The sequence below is a fragment of the Salarias fasciatus genome, chromosome 17 (assembly GCF_902148845.1).
Source record: "Salarias fasciatus chromosome 17, fSalaFa1.1, whole genome shotgun sequence".
Taxonomy (NCBI): domain Eukaryota; kingdom Metazoa; phylum Chordata; class Actinopteri; order Blenniiformes; family Blenniidae; genus Salarias; species Salarias fasciatus.
In genome coordinates this window covers 20,340,539-20,366,678 of record NC_043761.1, presented here as the reverse complement: position 1 = coordinate 20,366,678, position 26,140 = coordinate 20,340,539, and the positions used below count along the sequence as shown (strand labels likewise).

The 26,140-nt window shown below is 42.6% G+C and overlaps 2 protein-coding genes across 2 annotated transcripts; both read right to left on the bottom strand.

The window, feature by feature from the left end:
- Nucleotides 1-9,905: 9,905 nt before the first annotated feature.
- On the bottom strand, nt 9,906-21,876 carry LOC115404712 (fish-egg lectin-like). Its single transcript, XM_030114105.1, has 9 exons — nt 21,861-21,876; nt 20,584-20,820; nt 20,277-20,491; nt 20,053-20,177; nt 19,551-19,688; nt 18,061-18,134; nt 12,866-12,931; nt 10,236-10,336; nt 9,906-10,070 (listed from the first exon to the last, which is right to left on the bottom strand). The coding sequence occupies exons 1-9, from the start codon at nt 21,874-21,876 to the stop codon at nt 9,906-9,908; spliced, it is 1,137 nt and encodes a 378-aa protein (XP_029969965.1).
- An 894-nt stretch (nt 21,877-22,770) lies between these two features.
- On the bottom strand, nt 22,771-25,951 carry LOC115404711 (fish-egg lectin-like). Its single transcript, XM_030114104.1, has 5 exons — nt 25,945-25,951; nt 25,603-25,839; nt 25,296-25,510; nt 25,083-25,201; nt 22,771-22,912 (listed from the first exon to the last, which is right to left on the bottom strand). The coding sequence occupies exons 1-5, from the start codon at nt 25,949-25,951 to the stop codon at nt 22,771-22,773; spliced, it is 720 nt and encodes a 239-aa protein (XP_029969964.1).
- Nucleotides 25,952-26,140: the final 189 nt, after the last annotated feature.

Here is a 26,140-nt window from a genome sequence, read left to right as displayed (position 1 = left end):
GCTTATACGTGGTCACTGTAAACGTGCCTATTGGCAAATCCCACATTATCACATTACCCTGGAACCAGCATAACAGCGTGTGCATGATGACCAGACATATACAATACATAGAACCAGTGCTGACCTGGAAGCAACATGCGCGCCGTCATCTTGTAGATCTAGTGCATGAAATTCTATGCTAAGACGCTGCACACCCAAATTGCTGCTTCATTGGTGCCATTTATCTAGGAGATCAGTGGCAATACCTCTTTCCCATGGACGATCTCACTCTGAACTGAGGTGCGTGCTTTAACGTACAGCTGTTCCCTCATCCAAAACAATCCATCCATCCATCCATCCATCCATCCATTTTCTACCGCTTATCCGGGGCCGGGTCGCGGGGGCAGCAGTCTCAGCAGGGATGCCCAGACTTCCCTGTCCCCAGACATTTCCTCCAGCTCCTCTGGGAGGATCCCAAGGCGTTCCCAGGCCAGCCGAGAGACATAGTCTCTCCAGCGTGTCCTGGGTCTTCCCCGGGGTCTCCTCCCAGTGGGACATGCCCGGAACACCTCCCTAGGGAGGCGTCCAGGAGGCATCCTAAACAGATGTCCGAGCCACCTCAGCTGGTTCCTCTCGATGTGGAGGAGTAGCGGCTCTACTCCGAGCTCCTCCCTGGTGACTGAGCTCCTCACCCTATCACTAAGGGAGCGCCCAGCCACCCTACGGAGGAAGCTGATTTCGGCCGCTTGTATCCGGGATCTTGTCCTTTCGGTCATGACCCAAAGCTCATGACCATAGGTGAGGGTGGGAACGTAGATTGACCGGTAAATCGAGAGCTTCGCCTTTCGGCTCAGCTCCTTCTTCACCACGACGGACCGACACAACGACTGCATCACTGCAGCTGCTGCACCGATCCGCCTGTCAATCTCACGCTCCATCCGTCCCCCACTCGTGAACAAGACCCCAAGATACTTGAACTCCTCCACTTGGGCTAGGGTCTCTCCACCAACCTGGAGGGGGCAAGCCACCTTCCTCCGGTCGAGGACCATGGCCTCGGATTTGGCCGCTTCACACTCAGCTGCGAACCGCCCCAGTGCATGCTGTAGGTCCGGGTTCGATGAAGCCAACAGGACAACATCATCTGCAAAAAGCAGAGATGAAATCCTGTGGTTCCCGAACCGGACCCCCTCCGGCCCCTGGCTGCACCTAGAAATTCTGTCCATGAAGATTATGAACAGAACCGGTGACAGTTCGTAAAGCCACAATTTGCATTCTCCATTGTTTTGGATGTTCCCTCATCCAAAACAATGGAGAATGCAAATTGTGGCTTTACGAACTGCGTTAGCAAGATGATGGGGAATCAATATGCCACAGTCAGAAGCTGTACGGGAGGAGGTTTCAAATTTTGAAACATGTTTCCTATTTTGTGACAGAGTGGATGATGCGGGATTTTATGTGTGCAGTCTGAGAACTATCCGCCAAATGTGGCAGTAGTAAGAAATGTGCGGCATCTCTGCATGGTCACTCCGAAATAATGCGAGAAACAAACAGTTCAAACAGAAAAGAAAAATAACATTCCACATCGGACAGTCGCAGATGATTGCATGAGTTGAACAATCTCGGCCTTGTGTGCTCTGACTGATCTCACAATATCTCATCGGACTGTTGCTGCTATAAAAATACATCATGAAGCCATGATCTCATCTCCAAGATAAAATAAGTTACTCAACAAAACTGTAAGTGAAGAATCATTATAAGCATTACATCAGTTTCACAATGGCATGCAAGCAATAAGTAATAATTTACTCAACAACTTCTCTTTCTTGTGTCTTCTCCACTTCAGAAACTTTCTTCTCTGCTATATCCATTTAGTCTTCCTCATTGTCAGTCATTACATACTGTATGTGGCAGCACTACAGGCTCTTTGATGGTGATAAATAACTTCCTCCTGGTCTTCCTGATTGAACAGTCCAAGCACCTTTCTGGTCAAAGTCATGGGTGGAAATGAAGATTTAGTTGGTTTTTGCACTGCTTTACGAATACATACACGCTTGTGGGGGGGCAAATTCGCATGGAATTTAATCCGAAACACCTTTTGTTATAAACTCAAACAACCCACAGTCCGCGACACCTAGAGATGTAACAAAATCAGACCGAATTATAGGAAAACAGAACACCGTATATGTCTAATGCACGACACCCCTCCGCTGACTCTGTAGAACTTTATGGCATTTATTGTGGTTTTACACACACCATATGCGCACAGCCTGCCAGCACTATGGGAATTCACTGTCAACATCCGCGAGTGATGTGATATCAGTGCTTCAACACAAGTTGGTTTTCTTTTTTTTTTCCAATGGGAAATTGCTTCTCGTACAACCCAGCACCATGACAGAGCAGACATTGAAATAACTTTTATGGAAACTTTCCATCTGTCTTCTGTGGCCACTTTATCCTAGTTTGGGCTGCAGGAACCGCAGGTGTAGTACACCATGGACAGGTGTGGTAAGTGAAAGAATAGCTTCCTTCAGAGAGTAAGATCGGATAGTAGGATGTATACCGGAAAGCAACATGGTTATGGTTTGTCAGTCAGTTTTTCAAGGTCAGCCTTGGATCAAATCCAGCTGAAGACACTCTCTGACCAGCACGTTACAAATGCCTGCAATGTGTGAGTTTTGTCTTTTTAGTTTTAGGGTGATTGGTTCACATCAGTTTCTGTTAGGGGTGTTTAAAAAAATCGATTCGGCAATATATCGCGATACTACGTCACGGGATTCTCGCATCAATTCAAAACACGTCCGTATCGATTTTTAATTATGTATTTTTCGGGTAAATATCCATTGCAGCGTATTTTTGTGTGCTGCACTTTTACTCCCGGCCACTAGTTGGCAGCGCTCCACACCAGGAGCTTTGCAGAGCCACCAGTCCGGCAGAGCAAGAACAGCATCTCGCGAGAGCTATCCCGGGTGGCTTCTTTACACTACAGTCTCGCGGTATTTTGTTTACTCATGGTCTTATGGCGGGTGAACTGGAAGACGCTCCGAGGAGTATTTACAAATCAGAAATATGGACGCACTTTGGATTTTACAGCAAGGACGGAGGTAGAGATAAAAGCCACGCCATCTGCAAAATGTGCCTCTCAAAAGTAAAATACTGCGGGAACACCACCAACCTCCGTGCTCACGTTGCAAGGCACCACCAGGACGTAGAGGTAAAGGGAAAACAAGCGACTTCCTCGTCTCAACTTACTCTCGAACAAGTAACTTCAGCCAAATTTGCCTCAAGCTCACCGCGTGCTGCAAAAATAACACACTCGGTGATTTACTACATGTGCAAAGACATGCGCCCTCTGAGCACGGTGGAAGGAGATGGCTTTCGTTTCATGATGAACACTCTGGAACCCAGGTACACTATACCATCCCGCCAGCACTTCACTGATGTCCCTTTGCCCCGCTTATACAAAGAAGAGAAAACCACTGTTCTGGATGAGCTTCGTCTTGCTGAGCGAGTTGCATTAACATGTGATTCCTGGACATCTAGGTCCACTGAGTCATATGTAACAGTAACAGCACATCACATTGACGAGTGGAAGATTAGTTCTCACGTGTTACAAACACGACCAATGTATGACACCCACACGGGAGAGAACATTGCTGGTTTGCTGCGTGAAGTTGTGGATGAATGGGGGCTGAGAGCAAAAGAACCCGTGGTTGTTACTGACAATGCTCCCAACATGGCTGTAGCTGCTCGACTGGCAGAGATGGATCACATTCAGTGCTTTGCACATAGCCTTAACCTGGCATCGCAAAAAGCACTCAAACTACCAGCAGTGGCGAGGCTGCTCGGCAGAATAAGACGTGTCACTGGATTCTTCAGATGCAGCACCACTGCAAGTCACCAGCTCCAGCTCAAACAAGCCCAACTGCAGCTACCACAGCACAGACTGATCACAGATGTGATCACCAGATGGAACAGCTCCTATGATATGACTGAGAGGTTTTTGGAGCAGCAGCCAGCTATCTTCGCAGCACTTCTTTCCAATGAAGTGAGAAAAAATGAAAAGGAAGTGTTCACTCTGACTGAGGCTGACATCACATGCGCAGAGGAGGTACTCAAAGCACTGAAGCCAATGAAAGATGCTACCAAAGTGATGTCTGAGGAGGGCATGCCAACTCTGTCAGTCATTGCGCCACTTCATGCCAAGCTTGTTATGGAAACAGAGGAAAACTCTGAAGATTCACAAACTGTTAGAGACATCAAGGCTGCAATAGCACAAGATCTGTCGAAAAGATATGCCAATGATGAGACCCTGTACATGGCATCTGCTGTTGATCCACGATTCAAGAACCTGCCCTTCCTGCCTGAAGAAAAGCAGAGGCTCATCTACTCCAGACTGAGGATGGAGCATGAGGGAGCCTATCCTCATATTTCCACTGTAGCCCGTCGATTCCTCTGCATCCCGGGCACAAGCGTCTCTGCAGAGAGAGTATTCTCTACAGCAGGAGACATTGTAACGGCAAAAAGAAGTGTGCTGAAAGCTGAGCATGTTGACCAGCTTGTGTTCCTTCAAAAGAATCTGAAGAGAAAGCACTAAAATTCTGTTGTGTTCCTTCAAAAGAATCTAAAGAGAAAGCACTAAAATTCTGTTGATCATCTTGTGTTCCTTCAAAAGAATCTAAAGAGAAAGCACTAAAATTCTGATCATCTTGTGTTCCTTCAAAAGAATTAAGAGAAAGCACTAAAATTCTGTTGACCATCTTGTGTTCCCTCAAAAGAAATTTAAGAAGAAGCACTAAAATCTGTTGATCATCTTGTGTTCCTTCAAAAGAATCTAAAGAGAAAGCACTAAAATTCTTACTGAAACACCTTAAGTGTTTTTTTTTTCTTGTTGTAAACATCTACCTCTGTTAAGTTGCACTAATGTTAGGTTGCAATAATGTTTGAACTAAAGTCATATTGCACACAGCTTTGGGTTCCATAAGCTACCTTGAATTCCAGATTCTGACAGGCAGATTGTCTTTAAGTTACTGTTTTATGTGGTTGGTATGTGTAAGCTAACTTTTTGATTAGACTTTTCAAACTGCAACAAAGATGCACTGAAGAATTTTTGATACTTGTGATGTACTTGTTATGTTATTGTATTGATGTTTTACATCTATTAAAATGTTTTTTGTACACATTTGCACATGCATTTGAGCAGGTTTGACAATGATTGCACTTTATTTTCTCAAAACATGTTACATTATTGAAGGTATATTTAGCCTTTTTTTAAATTTACTGTTCAAGCAAAAAAATAGCCTGCAACTTGTTTGCTGTTAAATATAGTTGCTTGAGTGCTGCTGTTGCATTAGGGATAAGTAAAATGTGTCTCATACAAGTTTTTTCATGAAGTACAAATTATTGTTTCTGAAAAAACGCAATAATCGTCATAAATATTGGTATCGGGATATATCGGGATCGTATCGAATCGTGACCCATGAATCGTGATACGAATCGCATCGCCAGATACCAGGCGATACACACCACTAGTTTCTATAGTAGATTAACTTTCCATTTGTCATTGTTTTACATTATACATTATACATGTATTTGTAAGACACCTTCACTTCATAAAATGTGCTCTCTGGAAATGTGTGAACCTGTTGGATGGGTTTATTTTACAAATCAACAAGATGCTTCTGGTTTGTCTGTCACATCACAGCTGCAGAGAGCTTACAAGGGACACATGTTACATCTATTTAAACCTACACTAAGGAACTTTTCAACCTTAATAAAACATTTTAATATCTTTTGTGATGATACTTCGACTTACAACTAGTTGAATGACCCCTCTGTCACAGCCTGAGGGCGTCAGTATTGCTTTCACTTGGACTAAGCAGCTGTGAGGAGGGTGGTAGGAACCCTGCACACTGAAAAGCTCCAAATGTGCAAACTGCTTTACGGCATGCGTCACATCGCGATATAACATTGTTTAGCCACCATTAGATTCATTACCTCGTCGCTATCCGTCCTTCACACAGCCACTGGAAACAAATGAAGGTGAGTTCAGTCCGACAGCATGCCACCAGGAGCAGCAATTTACGACACCACGCGCTAGTCCTCATGGGAACTGTAGTATTCCTTCAGGCAAAACACTACCGCTTTTGTCCACTGGCGCCGCCAAAATCAACGAAAACTGAAAGTTCCTTAGTGTTGCTTTAAGAAAGAATTGTTCTGCTTTAAACAAGATAACCTTTGTTCTCCAAGAATTATCAGCTGATGCAGACCCGCAAGCTTCTTTTGAATGTGAGATCAGATAGATAGGGGTAGGAGTCAAACTACCTTGCGGGAATGTGAGGGATTTTGTTTGTCATATAACACTAAAGTTTATGGGAGGCTGATTAGGGGGCGGGGGGGGGGGGGGGGGGGGGGGGGGGGGGGACTAGGGAGAAGATCAACGACCCAGAGCCAAGGCCGGGAGGGACAGTGATAACATGGAACCAGAGAAACCATGACATCAGATAACAGCCCACTTCTGATGAAGTTAACTGATAAGAAGAGGAGTGAATGAAAAGGCACACAAGGCAATAAAATGACAGAAAGGATTGGGAGCCCACATAGGAACATTTTTAAGTTGAATGGGAGGAAGTTTAGGACTCTCTCGCTCCTGGGAACCATGAAAAGAGCAGGTGAAGACAGTCCTCAAATTTAGGTGAAGACATTTCATGTGATGTTGTAGAATGAGGCTGAATAAAGGCAAACCTTTAATTTTGATCTGGCGTTTTTGTTCCCTCTCCAGATTTCACAGTAAGGATTTCGGCTTGATAAAGAATAATCTTACAAAGCTCCTTTATACTACAGCTCATCTTCTTTCTCTGAGGGGAAGTCGGTATCTGTTAATAAAGCTGCTCTGCCATGCTCACCACCTGTAGTAAGTCGCTCCTGTATCTGTATCTGTAGCTCAGCAGCAGAACCAGAGAGTACATTACTGGATTTGGAGGGCAGAGCTCATTTTAGGGGAAATTTCCAGGTGAATAACCACTTAAATTGTCATTCAGGGGTTTGTTGAGTGATTTGAAATCAGTACTACCAAAGTGGCTTTCAGTATCCATCTTGATTCGGCAATTGGCTATAACAACAAAACAGACGATGATAAATCAATCATTAAAAAATAAAAGGAAAGTGACTGCAGCCGTCACAAAAATGTTCACAATTTATAGTTTGGGATGAATAATGTGTGTGTGTATGTGTGTACATGTGCATGTATGCCATGTGAACCTCCTGATTGAGATGTCAGTAGCAAAGTGAACAACGTGCTGCTTTTAAGTGGTGTGTCTTTGAAAGCAACGGGGTGCTCTCACAACACGACAGGGTAGTCACTGACACCGAGGTTCTCAAAGAGGTAATGAAGACAGTTTCGGAGGAGCTGACTGTTGACAGGTCAATGGACGATGTTACTGCCTTCGTGAAACAGGTGACTCAGTTGCAGGTCACCACTGTTTATATAGAGTGACAGGACAGGTGAAACAGATCAAACACTCTCTGTTGACAGGTGAAGCATAAGGAGGCACACACACACACACGCACACCGAGTCTGTAACCTCCCAAGCAAATATTTATTTTAGCAGTACAACAGCAGAAACTTGCCATCACAATCTACAATCAACAACATGATTCAAGAGTCTAAATCAAAAACAAACAATACATTTTTACTTTTCCGAACCAAAATATCCTCTTTTAATATCTTTATTAATATTTTTTTCAAAAAGATTGCATGTTAAATGTGTCAGGTTAATTTGTAAAGAAATCAAACAACAACAAACGAACATAAGATTTCATTCACACAGTAGTTTTAACAAGTTCAACAGTTGTACATTTGCTGTGCTAAAAAAAGGTAATGAGGGACTGCCAAATTAAATTAAAACATCCAATTTCTCCCTTAAAAGAAATCTCTTTGTTTCCAGTTTCAGGAGTCCCATTATTTCTGGTATTAAAGGGGACATATGATGCTATTTTTCAGTCATGCCATATAGGTCTCAGAAGCCCAAAAAAATACTATTTAAGTTTGTTCATCCCAAATTCATCCTTTGTTCGGAGTTTCAATGATCTAAAAAGTGGCTCTGGCGAGCCTTTCTCAGAACAGGCATTTTCTGAAACCTGCTTTCCGGTATGCACTTGAACGCATTGGTCCACACGAGGACTGTCACGATATCAAATTTTCTCTTCACGATTATCGTGGGCAAAAAATATCACGATAACAATATTATCACGATATCAGCAAAAATTTAACTAATAATGGTTCAAACATTCAGATTCATCTTTAATTTTATTTTTGTTTGTTTTCTGTCTTTTCCCAGATGAATTACATTCAGAATACCTGTCAAATGAGGTGTTGAAACAATATGAGAACAGTAACTGTACAACTGCATACCAAAAGTGTAGTTACACTCAACTAATTAAAATCTGATGAACTGATGAACAGAGGATCCACAGCAGAGGCGTCATTTACATCGGGTTGGTGGGTTATGAAAACCCTTGGGCCCTGTTGGGGTGAGATCCTGTACCACCACCACACTGCCGAGAATTTTGTTTGTTTGTTTGTTTGTTTAAATAGGAGGCGGAATGAGCAGCAGCTGCTTCTCTCCGGGCAGAGGCGCCGCTACAGGCTAGGGCCCCGAGCTGAAGGGGGCCCCGAGGGACGGCTGACATCAGTCAATTTCAATGACAAATTTAAGGCGCTACACTAGACGCTGCAACGACAACGTGTCGAAAATCCCCCGCATGGGGCTCTTTTCCGAGTACTCACCGGTTAGTTGCTAGAAGGGGGCCGGCGGAGAAGACGGCGGATATCAGCGACACAACTTGAAACCCCCCGGACACATTACAATGACACGTCTGGAACCTACCTAATGGGGCCCCATTACAACCCGGCTTGCATCAACGTGCAGTCAGTGTCGCTAAACACACTTTTTTCGGGTTAGGATAGAGCGTCTCGCTGTCGTTGTCGACCATCGCCGACATGTTTAGTTCACTCGTGACGCTCGCTAACTGGGAGCCACGCTAGCTAGGAGCCGTGCCGCTACCGCTGCTCCTGCTGTGTTTACATGTGAGGGGAGGGGGAGAGGGAGGGGGCTGCAGGAGGGAGACAAAGCAGGGCGGAAGAACAGGAGCGGATTTTGAAAATACACTTCAACACGTTTCAAGCGGCACTAGATCCTCGATGCGGTATTGTCATGTGCGAATTTTGGACACGATATTGAAATTTCATTTTTTTAATACCACGATTATCGTCAATACCGGTTTACCACAACAGCCCTAGTCCACACCCACTCTCACACACACAGACACACATGGTGGGGGCACAGTCAGGGGGAGGAGTTAATCCGCTTCTTTCAGGATAAGTGGACCAAACAAACTCGGCCGTTTCGGCTTCAGTTTCATTTTCACAAAATGTGGTGTAGCAAGACAGGGAGGAAACAGTTTTCAAATTTGAACGTCATATTGAGGCTATGGCAACACATACCACTATAAGAAACTCTTCACAAAGTGAAAAAAAACATAATATGTCCCCTTTAAAACCGAGTGAGTGGGGGTTGCCTTTTGTTTCAAATTGAACAGGATTAACCGTTGTGCCAGCAGTGTCACAAACAGTAACATAACAGGTGTCTGACAGTTCCACAGCAGCTAACCTCACTCCATATAAAGTAGGAACTGGGTCCCACTGACAGTATTACAGATGGGAACATTTTTTGACAGTCTCAACCTCGACAAATGTAAAATGTATAAAAGTGACAATTGTCCATATAGAAGAAGAATGAAGATTCGTGAAGACTTTTTTGCACTGCTTATCAGTGATTTTCACACTCAAACCTTCCACCCATCAAGTAATCAAAGTTGTAAAGAGGAGAGTGCATGCATCTTATTCTTTTGGTCTGAACTATGAATCACTAACAGTTGTCATTGAGGAAGTCTTCTCCATAGTCAATGATCTTTCTCACTGTGTTCAGTATCAGTGTGTCAGTATTCTCATCTGTTTCGGTCTCTGTGCTGTAATTCTTCACCAAGAAGATGCAGTTTATAGGAATCCCCAGGGTGGCACTCAGTTTTTCCACCTGTTTCAACAAAACAACATTGAAGAAAAGCTCTTTTTTCTTTTTTTAAGAATTACTGTTGATTTTGCTGCAAGTGTAATATACTTTTCTAAATCACTGGAATAGTTCAGCTGATGTTGCACTATTGTTTTTGCGCTTAAAAAAAAAGAAAAAAAAACTACTGACCTGCTCTTTCAGGTACCTGCTCTTGTAGACATTCTTGACATCTTGTTTGACCTCAGGACAGGCTTGATCAATTTTGGTGAGGATAGCTATTTGAGGGATTCCTTCAAGGAAAGAGAGAGAGAAAAAAAAAAAACTCAATGCATTCAGTTTCCTCAAAGTTTATGCTGAGGTTTCCAATTTGAAACTTTGTTTCGTGTCTAAAATTCCAAAGTGGGATATCTTTTTGTAGTGGTGGATGTTACATCACTAGTAATGATATAATAGGAGTAGATTTTGGATCACAAATTAACCTCACATGCAGATTTTTTGACTGTGGGAAACCAGTGAACCTGGAGGAAATACACACTCACACTGGGAGAACATGCAAATGCCACAGAGAAATGCTCTGTCTGGTATTTGAACCCAGGGCCTGTGACATGTGCCACCATGTGACCCTAATGCAAAATAAAAAGTTTAAAAATGGTCTTCCCAGGTGTGCTGTGTCTTTATCACGTCCTAATCTTTAAAGGTGCATTAAAGGTGCATTAAGGAGTTTGCACGTTTTATGCGAAACAGTGCCTCCTGCAGGCCTTGGGCGTAATGCAGCTTAGTGAAAAACTCGTCCCTGTGGCTTGCGTGCACGGAACAGGGGAACTCCTTCCTCGCTCTTTTAGTAGCGCTCAAGTAAGATTTAAGTTTCTTTTCCCTGGTGGAGTCTGTGTGGAGCTGTGGCAGTGCTAGAAGCCAGTCTGTTCTTACTTTCTGGAAGATCCTGCTCAGTTGTTGCTCACTAAGCATCTGGCGGAGTAATGGCGGACAAAACAAAACCTAACTAAATCAGGCCAGCCAGAGTGTGCATTACGTCATTCCTTTCAAATTCTCCCCAAAAAAATTCTGGTGCCAGACCGGCACTGCAACTTTCAAGTGACAATTTAGCGCTGTTAGAGGTACTTGTAATGAATATGTCAGGGCACATTGTACACATCATTAAAAATGTGTAACATATTTATGGTGGAAAATAAGTATTTTTAAGGTTGTAAAACTCCTTAATGCACCTTTAAGGAGTGTGCCCATTTTATATGAAACAACGGCCGCTGCAGGCCTTGGGCGTAACTGCAGCTTAGTGAAACGCTCGCGTCTGTGGCTTAGGTCCATGTAAGTGCATGGAAGAGGGGAACTCCTTCCTCGCTCTTTTAGTAGCGCTCGAGTAAAATTTAAGTTTATTTTGCCTGGTGGGGTCTGTGCTCGAGTTGTGGCAGTGCCAGAAGCCATTCCTTTCTTACTTTCTGGAAGCTCCATCCTCAATACTGCTAGGTTGCTGCTCGTTAAGCATCTGGCGAAGTAAAAACGAAACTTAGGGAAGTCAGGCCAGCGGGAGCGCGCATTATGTCACATCATCTCAAATTCTCCCCAAAAAAACAAAAACAAAAAAATTCTGGTGCCGGACCAGCACTGCAACTTTCAAGTGACAATTTAACGTTGTTAGCAGTACTTACAATGAATATATCAGGGCACATTGTACACATCATTGAATATTCGTAACATATTTATGGTGGAAAATAACTATTTTTAAAGTTGAAAAACTCCTTAATGCACCTTTAACCGTCACATTAAGGCTAAAATCACGTTTAAGCAGTGGCGTGCAGTCAGAGGCAGCAGGGCTAGCCCTGTCAAAAATGACACACATAATTGGAAGGTCATTCTGAAATGTGCCTGGAGTCAGTTTGTAATTTTATTCAGAAAATGAAAGTTAAATTAAGTCGAGATCAAATGTCCTGTATCCTTAAACACAGTGCAGCTCTGGCCCCTCCGCTGTGGCAGCTGGAGCTCCATTAGCTGCCTTGGATCCATCTGCTACTATAATGTGTCACGTTGTGTCATCAGCCAGTCAGATTTTGGTGTGTTATGATTGATAGATAGCTGAGGTTTCTACAGATTCTAAGGCGGGGTCTTTCAGATGAGCTTCACTGATTGGTCAGTGATTTTCTGGATAAAATTACAAACTGATGAAGTAATTGACTCCAGGCACATTTCAGAATGACCTTCCAATTATGTGTGTCATTTTTGACAGGGCTAGCCCTGCTGCCTGATGACAGCTGCGTGATGATGCTGACGCACGTTTGACATTTCTGGAAGACGATGGCGGCTGAGATAAAAGAAAGACCGGGAGATGCAATTATGAACCTGGTTTGGGTGCCGTTTTCAAGGCACCCATTTGCAGAAAAAATGGTAATTATAAACACGGGAAGGCTGACGCCTGAAATGGATGGGCTAACACAAACCAACAAAAGCGTTGTGCGTTATTTTATGATGGGAAACTACCAAAGGTGTGACTGGCTGCCAGCTAGCTTGGAGCACAACAAGTGGTTTTGCTGGCCGTACAGCTCTTCAACCAAAAAAAGATTGCAGGAAGGATTTCACTTACAAGTGATGGGTGAGTGCTATTTTTTGTTTTTTTAATTCTCTCCACATCAGATTGGCGCTGCTGTTGGGATATTATATACTCTCGGTGTTGCGTGTGAGTCAAAAACTCTCTGTTGTTGTTATCATATGGTTTTGAGATACTATGATTCTTATTGCTGATTGAAAATTATCTATAAACATGCACACCTCACAGTAGATCTGGTTCCACATGTCTTCTATACACTTACCTAAGGCCCGGGCTTCCTCTCTGACCTCCTTCATCTTGTGAACAGAATCATGATCCATCAGGTTTGCTGTGGCGGCAGAAACAACACAAACCAGAACATGAACTTTGTCATTTATGGTAGGATTTTTTTTGTAGTACTGTCCTTTTGGGACGCTGCCAGGAAGGAGCTGGGGGAAGAAAAAAAAAAGAAATTAAAATCACATTCGCACTTATATACAGTTTTTATATGTTTGTATAATTACGTATTCTCATGTTTTTTTTTTCTGAGATGAACAAATTTTATTTATAGAGCTGTGTTTGACGTTCTTGCTAAATAAAGAAAGAGGAAGGATGAACACCATCGTTTTCATACCTTGCATCCTTCATTGACGTGTCCTTCCATGATCAGGTTGATATTTTTCACATCAATTCCTCTCGCAGAGCCCTTCTCAATACCCATGGTGTCACTGAAGATGATAGGGTAGAAGGTTCCTGGCTTTTGTTTCTGGATTGGATAACTTTTGTACTGCAAATTGAAACAAGTGATGACAATGTAAAGATGTGCTATTTGTTTCTCCACTTCAGACAATTGTTAATGAGTTGCTCAAAAAATGAGAAGTTCTGCTTTAGGCTGAAAAAAACAAAACAAAAAACAAAACTTGAGAAAACTCTGGACCTTTTGTTCTGACTTTAATTGAATAAATAACAGAACACATTATATGACAAGTTCTTCATACTTCCTGAGAGAAGCTGCTGTCATAGTTGCTGTCTGCCAAAGCTCGAGTTGAAATTCTTCCTCGTAGAGCGCTGTCAACCGAGTCGATGAAACTGGACTTTCCAGAGCCTGGTGGTTCATGGAGCAGAACTCTGAGATGTTTGGCTTTTGAATGAGGCTTAAACTTCTTCACATAGTCAAGGTCTTTCTTTTTCTTCCTGTTCAAAATAAGTATAAACTTCACTTGACCACATCTTTCAAAAGCTACAAATATTTGTTGTTGTTGTGTTAGTGTTGCTATGCCCAAATACTCACCCCCATGATACGTCTCGCCATGGTTTATCAAGAGCTGTCAAGACAAGCACACATCCATGACTCACATTTTCCTCTAATATTGTGTGATTGCCATTTATTTTCTTTTTTCATGTTAATTTTGGAGTCTGTGAAATATAAATTGACTTACTTGGAGGTATCTGTGTGTCTAAATAAAGAAAAGTTTGCACAAACAAACGCATCTTTGTCAGTATTCACAACCAATGAGAACATAAAAAAAAATCCTTGATGTGTTTAATTTAATCATCAAAAAATCAAAAGGTATAAAACATTCTTACCAGTGATGAGCCCATGGTGAAGGAAAATAAAGCTGTCACTTGAAACCAAAAAATTGTTTTTAGAGAAGTAAATCCGAGGTGAAACGTGTCCAGTAAAGCTGTGAAGCTGTTTACATCTGAAGCCAATGCTCAATACAACCATTCAATAAACCGCTGGTGTTCAAGAACACTGCTCAGGATTTCAGTTTCTTTCAGATCACATGATGTTAATGACTTCTTCTTTCCCGTCTGGGTCTATAAAGGAAGGTTGTGGTTGGTAGACTGACTCACAATATAAATGATCAGCTCATTGTAACAATCACGATGATGAGTGAAAGAACGAATTACATAAGATGCTGTTTGGTCTGCATTATAGGCTGGATTACATCAGAGGTCTTTCAAAATGACTTTGAATTTCCAACACGTGTCCACCTGTCCAGCAAGGGCATGGAAACAGAGTCAGGGAAAGAGTCAAACAAGGAAGTACAGTAGCGACATGCTTGACAAAAAATGTAATAGTATCCCCATATTTAATACAAACACAGGTCAAAAGTATTGCAGAGATATGAAATTATTGATATTGCTAAAGACACACACTGCAAGCTTCTTTTGAATGTGAGATCAAATAGATAGGGTCTATAGAGTCAAACCCCCGTGCAGAAATGTGGTTGATTTTTGCTTGTCATCACAATAACGTTTATGGGGGGATAATTAAGGGAAAAAAACAAACTAGGAAGAAGATCAAAAGCCCGGAGCCAAGCCCTGGAGGGATGATGATAAAACGGAGCCAGAGAAACCATGAGATCAGATAACAGCCAGCTGCTGATGAAAATATCTGATAAGAAGAGAAGTGAATGAAAAGGCAATAAAATGACAGAGGACTGGGGGCCCACATCGGAACATTTTTAAGTTGAATGGGAGGAAGGTCAGGACTCTCTCGCTCCCGGGGACCATGAGAGGAGCAGGTGAAGACAGAGTCCTCAAATTTGGATGGAGGCATTCCATGTGATGTTGTAGTACGTGACTGAATAAATGTAAACCTTGAGTTCAGGGCCGGCCCGGGCTTCGGAGGCGCCCTAGGCGAGCCCGAGACGAGCGCCCCTTGGGAGCGTGTTTTTCGAGCGGTCACGAGAGTTGTTGAGCGGGGATGCGCTGAGGAGCGATGCCGAACAATACCGATCAGTACCGAGCAGCACCGAGGAGCGCGGTGCGTCGGACCGCTGCACAGCGGGGCACACGGAACACAGAGCGTCGTGGCGCCCCTTGTACAACCGCGGCGCCCCCCCCCCCGCCCGGGACGTGCCGCCTAGTTCACCTATGCCTAGAGCCGGCCCTGCTTGAGTTTTGATCTGGCGTTTTTGTTCCCTCGCTAGTCAAAGATTTCACAGTAAGGATTTCGGCTTGAGCAACAAAAATCTTCCAACTCTCCTTTATACTACATCTCATCTTCTTTCTCTGAGGGGAAGTAGGTATCTGTTCATGATACTGCTCTGCTGCGTTCACACCTGCTGTAAGTCCTTCCTGTATCTCCTCTGCTCAGCAGCAGAACCAGCGAGTACAGTACTGGATTTGGAGGGCAGAGGTCATGTTGGGCCATTTGCAGGTGAATAACTACTTCTATAGCCATTCAGGGGAGTATTCCCTGATTTGAAATAAATATTGTCAAATTATCTTTCAGTATCCTTGTATCAGCAGGTGTGTCCACTATGTTTTCACAAATAAATCAGTGCTCTCATGTTGAACCACTGCTTATTTATTAAATCTCTGCAGTTTATACCAGAGATGATGAATCCGAGCATTGATTACATAATGAGATTCCTGAACTTTATCTTGTTTTTAAGACATTGTTCTTCCTTGTTGTCAACTCATGCATATGCTGATACTAAAACCCTGAACAAAGTAAGATGATTCATTCTTGAACATTTATCCAGGCACCAAGGTGAAGCCAGCCCATAAGATCATTCCTCTGTTTTCTATCCACAATTCATCCAAGTGAGTGTTTTTTTAAGAAAACAATTCATGATGTTGTCTGTCACGCTGGTCGGCTCTACAAGAGTTATAGTCTACTTTTGAAAAAAATTGTTTTTGCTGTGGAATCAAAATGACTTTCTATACTACAGTTTTTTGCCTTTGGTTTGGCTCAATTCTTGAAAGAGAAAGTAAATAAAGTTTTGATATCACACACTGTGACCATACTGCCAATGAAACTGTAATTATTCCTATGCACACAAAGTAACTTCCATGCATCAGAGTACAACAATGTGTAATACAAACACACAAAAAAAATAACAAAGAAAATCATAAATAGTGCTGTGAATGCATCTGGAGTTTCATAGCTCACCTCTTCACTTGTCACTGTCCTCAGCATCCCTCTGTCAGGTTTAAGGTCTAATATTGCTGTATGGTCTTCACTAATTTTGGCAGTTGAACAGAAATGAGCCAGAAATTCACCAATGGAGGAAAATCAATTTGAGTTGTGATAACTACTTTATGACTTGTTTGGCACTTTATCTGTACTTCCACCTGAGCAATTGATGCTGTGGTCTTCCTGACCAGTGACAGCTCATTGTTGCGTTGTGTTGGACATCCTGGGGTTGATGCAGCTGCTCGTGGAGGGATTGAGGCAGGGGAGATGAGGAACAGGAATAAGAAACACTGGCTCAAACAAAATTAAAATACAAACAGAGAAAGGAGTTGGCATCGATGGCTCATCATCCAGCTGTGGATAATCAGCTAGCTCTGTCTGCATAAGGAAGACCACAACATCACTTGCAAATTATCTCTGTTTGCTCTTTGTGACCTTACGACCACCTGCTTTAGTAACATTAAAAAAAAAAAGAAGTTTTAAGTCATAAACAATCACCAGCCTAACACAGCCGTGGCCGAGTAAACGCCAAATTCGCTCCTGTTGCTCACAGGTTGTAAATATGCCTTTATAGCGTCCATCTCGTAACTCGATGTTCCTTGTGGTTCGACCCAATCCGGCCACTATGGTCTTAAATAGTCACTTTTTGAGCTTCTCTACTGCCTCACAGACCTTTGGTAGCCATGGGTGTCCTTCATCTTCCGATCTCCTGGTAGATTTTTGTCATTGCGGGTAGCACAAGGTAAATTTAGGAGCATCCATGGTAGAAAGAAAATGTAATAAAATTGATAAAACCCAGTCACTGCACTGGTTTTAAAAGTGTCAGGGATGAATCCATGAGTCTACTGTGACCTCTACTGACGTCATGCCCTGGCCAATCAGCGGCCACCTGTCTGCCGGCGTCAACTTCACGGCCCTGCTTGGAACCACAGAGAAGCTCGGCTGAGTGGATACCACAAAAGTACCTAGTATGGCATAAGAATACATAACGGAAACACGCAAGAACCAGGTCGAACAGAGTCGAGTAAGGGTAAGAGGGAACTAGAGGAAAAAGACCTAGTTTGATGCTTCCATTACTAAAACATGCAATTCAGGAGAAATTCTGGATGACAGGAAAAATTCAGGTCTTCAAAACTAAACTGCAAAGGAGATGCTGTTTATCTTTTCTTTCAGTGCAGATTATTTGTAGGGAAAGAAGCTCATACAGTGTTAGGTTGTTATCATTTATTATTACAGATTATTTTGTATTTTCTTTCTGTTTCTGAGTAGCAAGTATGTGTGAGTGCAGGAGTGGGGTTCTTTAAATTAGTATTTTTTTTTTTTTTTGGGGGGGGGGGGGGTGTCATAATCATCCTTTGAAAGAGATTATTTGTTCAGACCTTCACTATCATGGACTAATATAGCTTCCCCGCCCAGCGTTACAAAGCACACCTGACACCCACCCACACACTCACAACTCAAGAAATAGCCTAAATAAATCAAACTCTAATATGAAATGATGATAAACTAACAGTGTATGACCTTCTTTTTCTGTAAATAATTTTGACCTGCCAGGGTTCCCGGCTCCCGGTGGCTGGGGTGGTGGCTGGGGTCTGGTTTCTGGGACTGCAGCCAGTCTTCTCTGAGGTCAGAGGTCATATAGGCATGATCACGCTGAGTTTTAATCACTCTTCATATTCTGCATGTGGACTCAGTCACCTTCTTGTCTTATGGTGGGTTAGACTAATGGCTATCTGTATTAGGTCTCTCCTGATGTCCTGGTTTGTAATTTAATACCTTGATCCTCAGTTTGCATGTCCCAGATAACTGCCAGCAATGTTCTATAGCAGAAATTTGTTGGGTGCTCTCTGTTATATCTCTGTGCAGGTGAAGTAGCCAGTCATCTGGAGTGTCAGTGTCACGACAGTGTTTGTTTACTTGTTTCCTTCGCACTCTGCCTTTCTGTCTTTCTGTCCCCTTGTCATTTCCAGCAAGATCATTATTCAAAATAAATAAATAAAAAAAATATCATATTATCAAGAGGAGCTTTATACCTATAAACTTCACTTGGACTGTTGTGGAATTTTTGGTGAATCAGAGCCAAAGATGACGAGTCAAGGTGTTGACGCTGCACAAGGAGGATTTGAGGATTGCAAAGGAAGCACACACAAATCAGCTGATTGAGAGCAAGGCTGTTGCTCCGAGGAGAATCCAACCCAACTCTGGCATGACTTCTGGCCACGCCATCTCATATAGCTCGATCTCACCAGACTAGCAAACGCTGTTTCCAAGTGACTTCAGACAAAACAGAGCGGCCTTCACACTGTGTTCCTGAGAACTTTGAAAACAAAGCTTTATTCCATATCATGGACGAGTAAATATGTCAGGCACATTACAGCAGCCAGACCTCCTTTTTGCTGCTTCAGTTCTGGACAGAAGAGCTTTGAAAAAAATAATGAATAAAATACATGAGACTGGACATAAATTGAGATGATCTACTCTGAAACCAGGAAACAGCCCAAAAGATGACCAAGAAGAATCTTTAATAATAATTCATGAGAAATGCAAGAGTCAAACGCTTTAACTGAATAGTCCAAAAAGGTTCATTGGTCTTCCAAGTTATAATCCAAAAGCAAAGGTTCTTTTCCAAAGACCAGATTGGTATTTAGTTATTTACCTGACGGTTTCGGCAGCTGTCAGCTGTCTTCTTCAGAGTGGGAGAATAGCGCCAAAACCTGTACAAATCAGCTGACAAGATACGTCACCACAACATCACGTGACAAACACTCTGAAGAAGACAGCTGACAGCTGCCGAAACCGTCAGGTAAATAACTAAATACCAATCTGGTCTTTGGAAAAGAACCTTTGCTTTTGGCTTTAACTGAAATTGTCATTGAAACTATGACAGCCTAAAACCAAGACACTGTGAATTGAGTACAGCCAAAATTCAATGAATGTTTGAGTCTCAATAATGTCATACATCAGTCACTGGTTATTTATTTTCTGTGCCCAAATCACTATGGAGTTGACTGTGTTTCAAAGACAGTGATTAGATTACTTTGTGCACTTCAGGATGGCACCAATGTCATTTATGGCCCACAGGACGCCCTGGTCATAGCTGATGTGTCTCATGTTGCTAGTCAGTGGTATTAGACTCCAACCAGTTCCCATTGGATAAGCAGAGGAGATTCCAGTTCTGTTGGGAGAAAACATGAATTTGTATCAATTCTGTTCATCATTCAATAAAACTGCATACAATGCAGTAAAAATTTCCTTATCAAAGTTGTTCTGACTGTATGGGTTTCACTGTTTTTAAAAGTCTTTCAAGTTGCAAATATCAAGGCTCCATATCCATGACAATGACAATGTCATGGATATGGAGTAATAATGGCCCACTTTAATTTTGTTTACATCACAGTAACCCAAAACAACTTGGCTTCTGCGGTTTCTGTCTAAACAGACTTTGTTTTAAAACTGTTGCAGTGTAGAAATTCAACTTTTCTGAAAGGAAAAATGCTAAAACTTGAAATGTAGTCATGTAAACAGGCCAAAGTTCACACCTCTCAAAGAGCTGGCCCTCTTTGTTTATCATAAAGACAGATCCATCTGTCCCAGCTTCAACAATCGATGCTGCTCCGTTTATGACCGTCCAGTCGGTCGTCTCACAAGAATCGGGCTTAATTTTCTGCAGCAGACGTTTAAAAAAAAAAAATACAATTTAAAGCAGTATATTAGTAATAATGAAGGAATTCACTGCTTAACCAGAAATGAACAAAGGATTTACCATAAAGAAGATTTTGTGGGATGGCATCACTGTCCAGCATCCATGTGAGTTGCAACTGATATAAAGCCGTGTTATCTCAATACTGTCCCAGCTCACAGAGCCAACTTGGTTGAAGGCTGAAGCAAAGCTACTCTTCAGACAGTGAGTGGAAGCAGAGCTGTTGACTCCAACCACCTGCCCTTCACCTCCTGCATCCAGCTGAATCAAGCTCTGGCCTGTGGACACACAGAGGGACATCATCTCTGCAAACTGTTCCCATTGTGCTGTGAGTGGAAGGGAAAGGGTTAAAAGACTGTCACATATTTACCACTCATTAGAATGAAATCGCCAGCTACATATTTGTAGACTTTTTCTGAACTGTCGACTCCCCAGATTCCTGCAGGTCCCACTGAGATGTGTTTGAGGGGGACTGAACTCAGTTTGGTCCATGTCGATTCAATCAGAAAAAACACTTCAGAGTTGTCGTTTGTCATCACAACTTGTCCCTGTCCAGCATCGATCTGTGTCGCACCAGAGTGCTGTGGACCCAGGTCACAGGTCCAGCCTGTGGAGACAAAACCAACAGATTTGTGTAGGGGTGTGTATTCTCTTTGAAAGAAAAACTACTTAAGCCTCTATAGTCTAAAACAAATTAAAATGTACACCTACCATGTCTGGTGAAATGCCGCCACCCGAAAAAATAAAGCCACACAAACACAAAGATTGTTATGAGCAAATATGAATCAATGAGTTCTCTTCAATAAATGAACATTGTGAATCACCAGGATTATAAACTAGGGATGAGCGAGTACACCACTATCTGTATCTGTATCTGTTTACCCATCCAAATTATCTGTATCCGTATCTGTACTCGGAGGGGGCGTGACCTAAAACGGAAGTGGGCGTGGTTTAACCGGAAATTGGGTGGGGCAGAAATTGGCGCACTATTTTAAGTCTGAAATTGATATGGATTGTTCAGAAGTTGCTATATTTGTTCTTTATTTGAAAACTATTTACAGAATCGTTTCACTGATACAATGTGCAAGGTTTTTTTTATTTTAGTCACAACATGAATATTTTTAAAGTTATATAAATGATTATTCATTCACACAACAGCCTCAGAATAAAGATTTGATTTTTTTTTTTTGTCACAATAGTAAAAGAACTATTTACAGAACAAGTATTTTTATTGAGGCAGAACATGAATATTTTTAAGTGTATGAATTATTTTACATAACAGCTTCTCTATAAATGTTGTCCTGGGTTGGGATAACCTGACACGCCAGATGGACAGTTTCATATGTCCGCCACGGAAATATTTCACAAGTCCATCTGGGTAGCCGCTCTTCTGATTTGATTTCAGAGGCGGGACCTTCAAAACAATCCGTAGTTGACGATTGGACGACCGTTCTGATTGACACGCGACACACTCACCACAGACCAATCCACATCAAGCCACGGTGTGACGGAGCTTATGTGCTCTGCTGCTGAGAAGCAGTAGACATCGTTTCCTGACAAAAAGACTTTAAGTGATGTTCTTTGCTCCTCTTTCAAAGAAGAAATTGAGTCGCTTTCCTATAAAACTGCAGATGTTGCCGTGTTCACGGAGATCGCTTCGCATGCCGCCATTGTTTTCAAACTTTCATGCGCTTCCCTCTGTCGTCACGTCTTCTCGTCACTTCCGCTCCTCCCGTAGCTCCCGCCTCTTTCTCCTGATTGGGCCGGCAACATTTTAACCCGGTGAAATCACTGGTCTATGGAGCGCTACAAGATGGGATCTGCAGGATTTAGGAACTGAATCAGGCAGGCCCATCTGCTATGCAAGGTTAGGGTTGGGACTGCCTCCCCCCCAGATCCCCACCGGAATCTCCCCGGTGTCCCGGAAAATCTCTGATCCACCCTGCTGAGCTTCCTGGTCCTGTCCGTGGCTGCAGCGCCGATCGTAGTGAACCTCGGCCCAGTTATCATCTCTCTCTCACAGATCACAGCCTCCCGGTGGAGCACAAGCCCAAATTAATATGAAAAATAAGAGAAAAAAAGGAAAAACAAAACTGCGAGGGAAAACGAAACTTAACCCCCCCCCCCAAAAAAAAGAAAAAAAACCAAGCGTGCACAGTCTTACGACATTTCGACTTTAAAAGGTTTTCCTCTGGCACAATGCACACTACAACGAAATAAAAAACCTAATTTTTAATTTACCAGCACTGATTGGCTTGTCTGACAAGGATCCTGTCGTCTCAGTCGAGCATGGAGCAGAATGAAAGACCAGTGAGGATCTCCCATCAGCACGAGTACGAATAATGACTGACAATGCTCAGGTTATACTCAGATTCGAAAAAAATGCATTATCCGTAATGAGTACTCGTTTAAAACGTGCATTCGGCTCACCTCTATTATAAACCCTACAGTTGACTTTTTCTTTGCAGCCATGATTTCTGACTGCATTAACAGTTAGACAAAAAAAAAAAAAAACAGATCAGAGAATGTTGACAGTGTCGTGTTGCCAGTGAAAACATTACTTAGTGCACTTCATGATGAGTCCTCCATTCATCACAAGCCAGAGGTTCCCAAGGTCATAGCTTGCGTGCTTGATGTTCTTTGACATTGGGAGTTGAAGCCAACCAGTACCATGTGGAACATTAGCAGAGATGCCAGTTCTGTAAAAAGAAAACATAGATACTTTCACTTTTCAGGAAACTTAATTTTATTAATCAGAAGTCCCCAAAACTAACTTGTTTCTGCTGGGTGACATGAAGGAGAATCAGTGACTTCTGATATCTGAGGAACTAGCTGAGAAAAAGTTGCCCATATATTTGTGAAGCTTCAAGCTGATTTAAAATGATTCTGATTCATTTGAAAAAAAAAAAAAAAAAAAGGCATTCCTTCGCTGGCTCTTGGAGGAGGCGGACGCTTTTCCTATCGCTCCTGCTTGTTTCTCTCCCTCCCTATTGTCTCTGCTGCTGCACTCTGTCTCGTCTGTTTGACTGGAGCAACAACCTGCCTTGATTTTCTTCGAAGAATCAAACATCAACGATGGAATTGATCAGCTGGTCTCTCAACGCAATTGATACGATTTTCTCACAAAGAAGTGCAGGAGCAGGGGAGCCTGTCTGCCCTGACGGGGCTCGGCATGCTGGGTATTTGATGGAGTCCCGCGGAAGCTGGAGAGCCATCATCTGTCTGGCAAATCTGAGCGTCGAGGATGCAGAAGATGTCTACATTTTCGGATTTATGATGATCGGTCTGCTGCTGATTGGCCTGGGCTGTGGTCTGATCCTCTGGAAGATTAGGAAGGCCACCACCACAAAACACGTCCAAGGGTGGACGGTCTTTTCAAATCAACGGGCAAAAGCTGAGGCTGACCGAGTTTGCGAACTCTTTCGAAGGATGGACAAATTTGCTGGAACTATGGACGATTTGAGGCGCAAGATGGATTCTAACACGGGAAGGTACAACTCAGCTTCTGTCTGAAACAGTTGAGAACCAGCGATAACGGGAAGGTCACAACGACTCCTTCTGACCAAAACAAGATACCAAGAAACCTTCGGACTGAATCTGGCGCCCCTTGGAATTCAAACAATCTCCCAGAAGAAGATAAAGACACGAGGTCGCTCTCTATCTCCCACCACTGTCTGACTCTGACCCGACAACACACCCTCCCCTTTCTGGACTGCTTCTTTGGAGGACATCCCCATGGCAACGGAGGTCACCAGCTGGAGCGCAGAGAGGACAGGCCAACCACACACATAAACATGGACTGATGAACTGATAGGGCACACACTCGCACACATGACCGCCCCCCCCCCCCCCCCCCCCCCCCAACTCTCAAAGTCTCCTCCCCTCTCTTCTGCTGATGACTAATGGTGATGGCGTGTAGCGCCGATTGAGGGCAGCAACCACTGATCCGTTAGTCTGATAGCAACTTGTCTCGTGTTTTTCTGCTATGTATGTGTGCAGGTTGGCTTTTTTTGGTCTCTCACTTCTAATCATGACTCCCTTCGGAACCGTGATCTGAATTGATGTATCTTTTTTTTTTGGTCTCATTTCTTTTGTTGCAATACATGACGGTGGAGCATGGAGAGTTTCTCACTTCTCCCTGCTCCATATCCTTTCACTGTATGGAAGACCTGTTTATCAGACATTTTAAAGTGTTAACAAAAAACTTTGGTTATGTTTTTGGGATCTGTTTACATGAATATGGTACTCGGACCCATTAAAACACATTGTGAAAACAGTCCCAAAGTAGAGCTTTTTGAAAAGTCCGCTGTACCATATCTGCAGAAACAGGGGAAAATGCAACTTTTTGACCTGCCACGACTGCACATGCACACCACAGCTGTAAATACTTCTTCTCCACGTGCTCTGTAGATGGACAATCACAACAGCCTCCAGAGTGTCAGGACTCCCAGTCTATATTCTCCTGGACTTGGGAGTTTTGTAGTTGACAGTTATTGTAATAACAATCTATTTTGTTGGTCAGTCAGTAGGACTGTCCATGTTTTCCGATTGTTGACATTTATGACATTGTTATCTGCACGCTTTCATAAGAAAAAAATACCCACAGCACCAATTCCAGCCCAACATGAGGAAGAACATTTCAGCGTTTCAGCAGTTGTTGCTGTGTAAACAGACACGATTTTCAAACATTGCAGTAAAATAAATAAATAAAATAAAATAAAATAAAATAAAATAAAATAAAATAAGATAAAATAAAATAAAATAAAATAAAATAAAATAAAAATAACTTGTCTGAAACAAGAATAAAAAAAGAATGTGTTTTCACTTGAAATGATGTGTAAAAGCGGAATAACAGGATTGACTCCCCACCTCTGAAAGAGAGTTCCATGTACAGTCACCACAAAGACAGTTCCATCAGTCCCAGCTTCAACCATAATTGCACCTCCTTCCACATGTGTCCATCCTCTAATTTGACAGGAATCAGTTTTCTGTCATTCATAAAAAAAACACATGTATTGTCTTATTCTACAAACAAAAAAGGACTAAAAATTCAACTGAATCCCAAGGAATATGAGAATTTACCGTGAAGTAGATCTGCTGTCCAGAGTTCACCCCCCAGCATCCATATGAGCTACAACTGATATACATCAATGCTCCAGGGAAGGTGGTCCAGCTCAGGGAGACGCCTTGCTTAGAACCTGAAGCAACGGCACTGCTCAGACAATGAATAGTGGAAGATGAGGTGACTCCAGCAATCTTGTCTTGACCTCCAGCATCCACCTGGTGCAGACTCTGACCTGAAAACAAATGGAATTACACATTATCTCCTCTGCAAACAGTTTCAAAAGTGATCTGAGTGGTAATGGAATGTTAGTGTAATGTGAGTTACCATTGGAAAGAACAAAATCACCGCCACCATATTTGTAGACGTTGTTGGAACTGTCAACTCCCCAGATTCCTGCAGGTCCCACTGAGATGTGTTTGATGGGGACTGAAGCCAGCCGGGTCCATGTCGATTCTCTTAGAAAAAATGCTTCAGACTTGTCGTTTGTCATCACAACTTGCCCCTGTCCAGCATCAATCTGTTTCGCACCAGAGTGCTCTGGACCCGGGTCGCAAGTCCAGTCTGTGGAGACAGAACCAGCAGTTTTGTGTAAGGGTCTGTCTTCCCTTTCATTGAAATGCTAATTTAAGGCTCTGTTGGCTTCAACAAATATTTTATAATGTACACCTACCATGTCTGATGAAATCGCGCCACAGGTATGAAAAAAATAAAAATAACAAAACCACACAAACACAAAAATCCTGATGAGCAATTTGGAACCAATGAGTTATCTCAAAAAAAAGAAACATTATGATTTTTTTTCTTTTAGTCTTGTTTGTTCTTCAACCATGACTTCTGATTGCATTAACAGTTAGACCAGAGA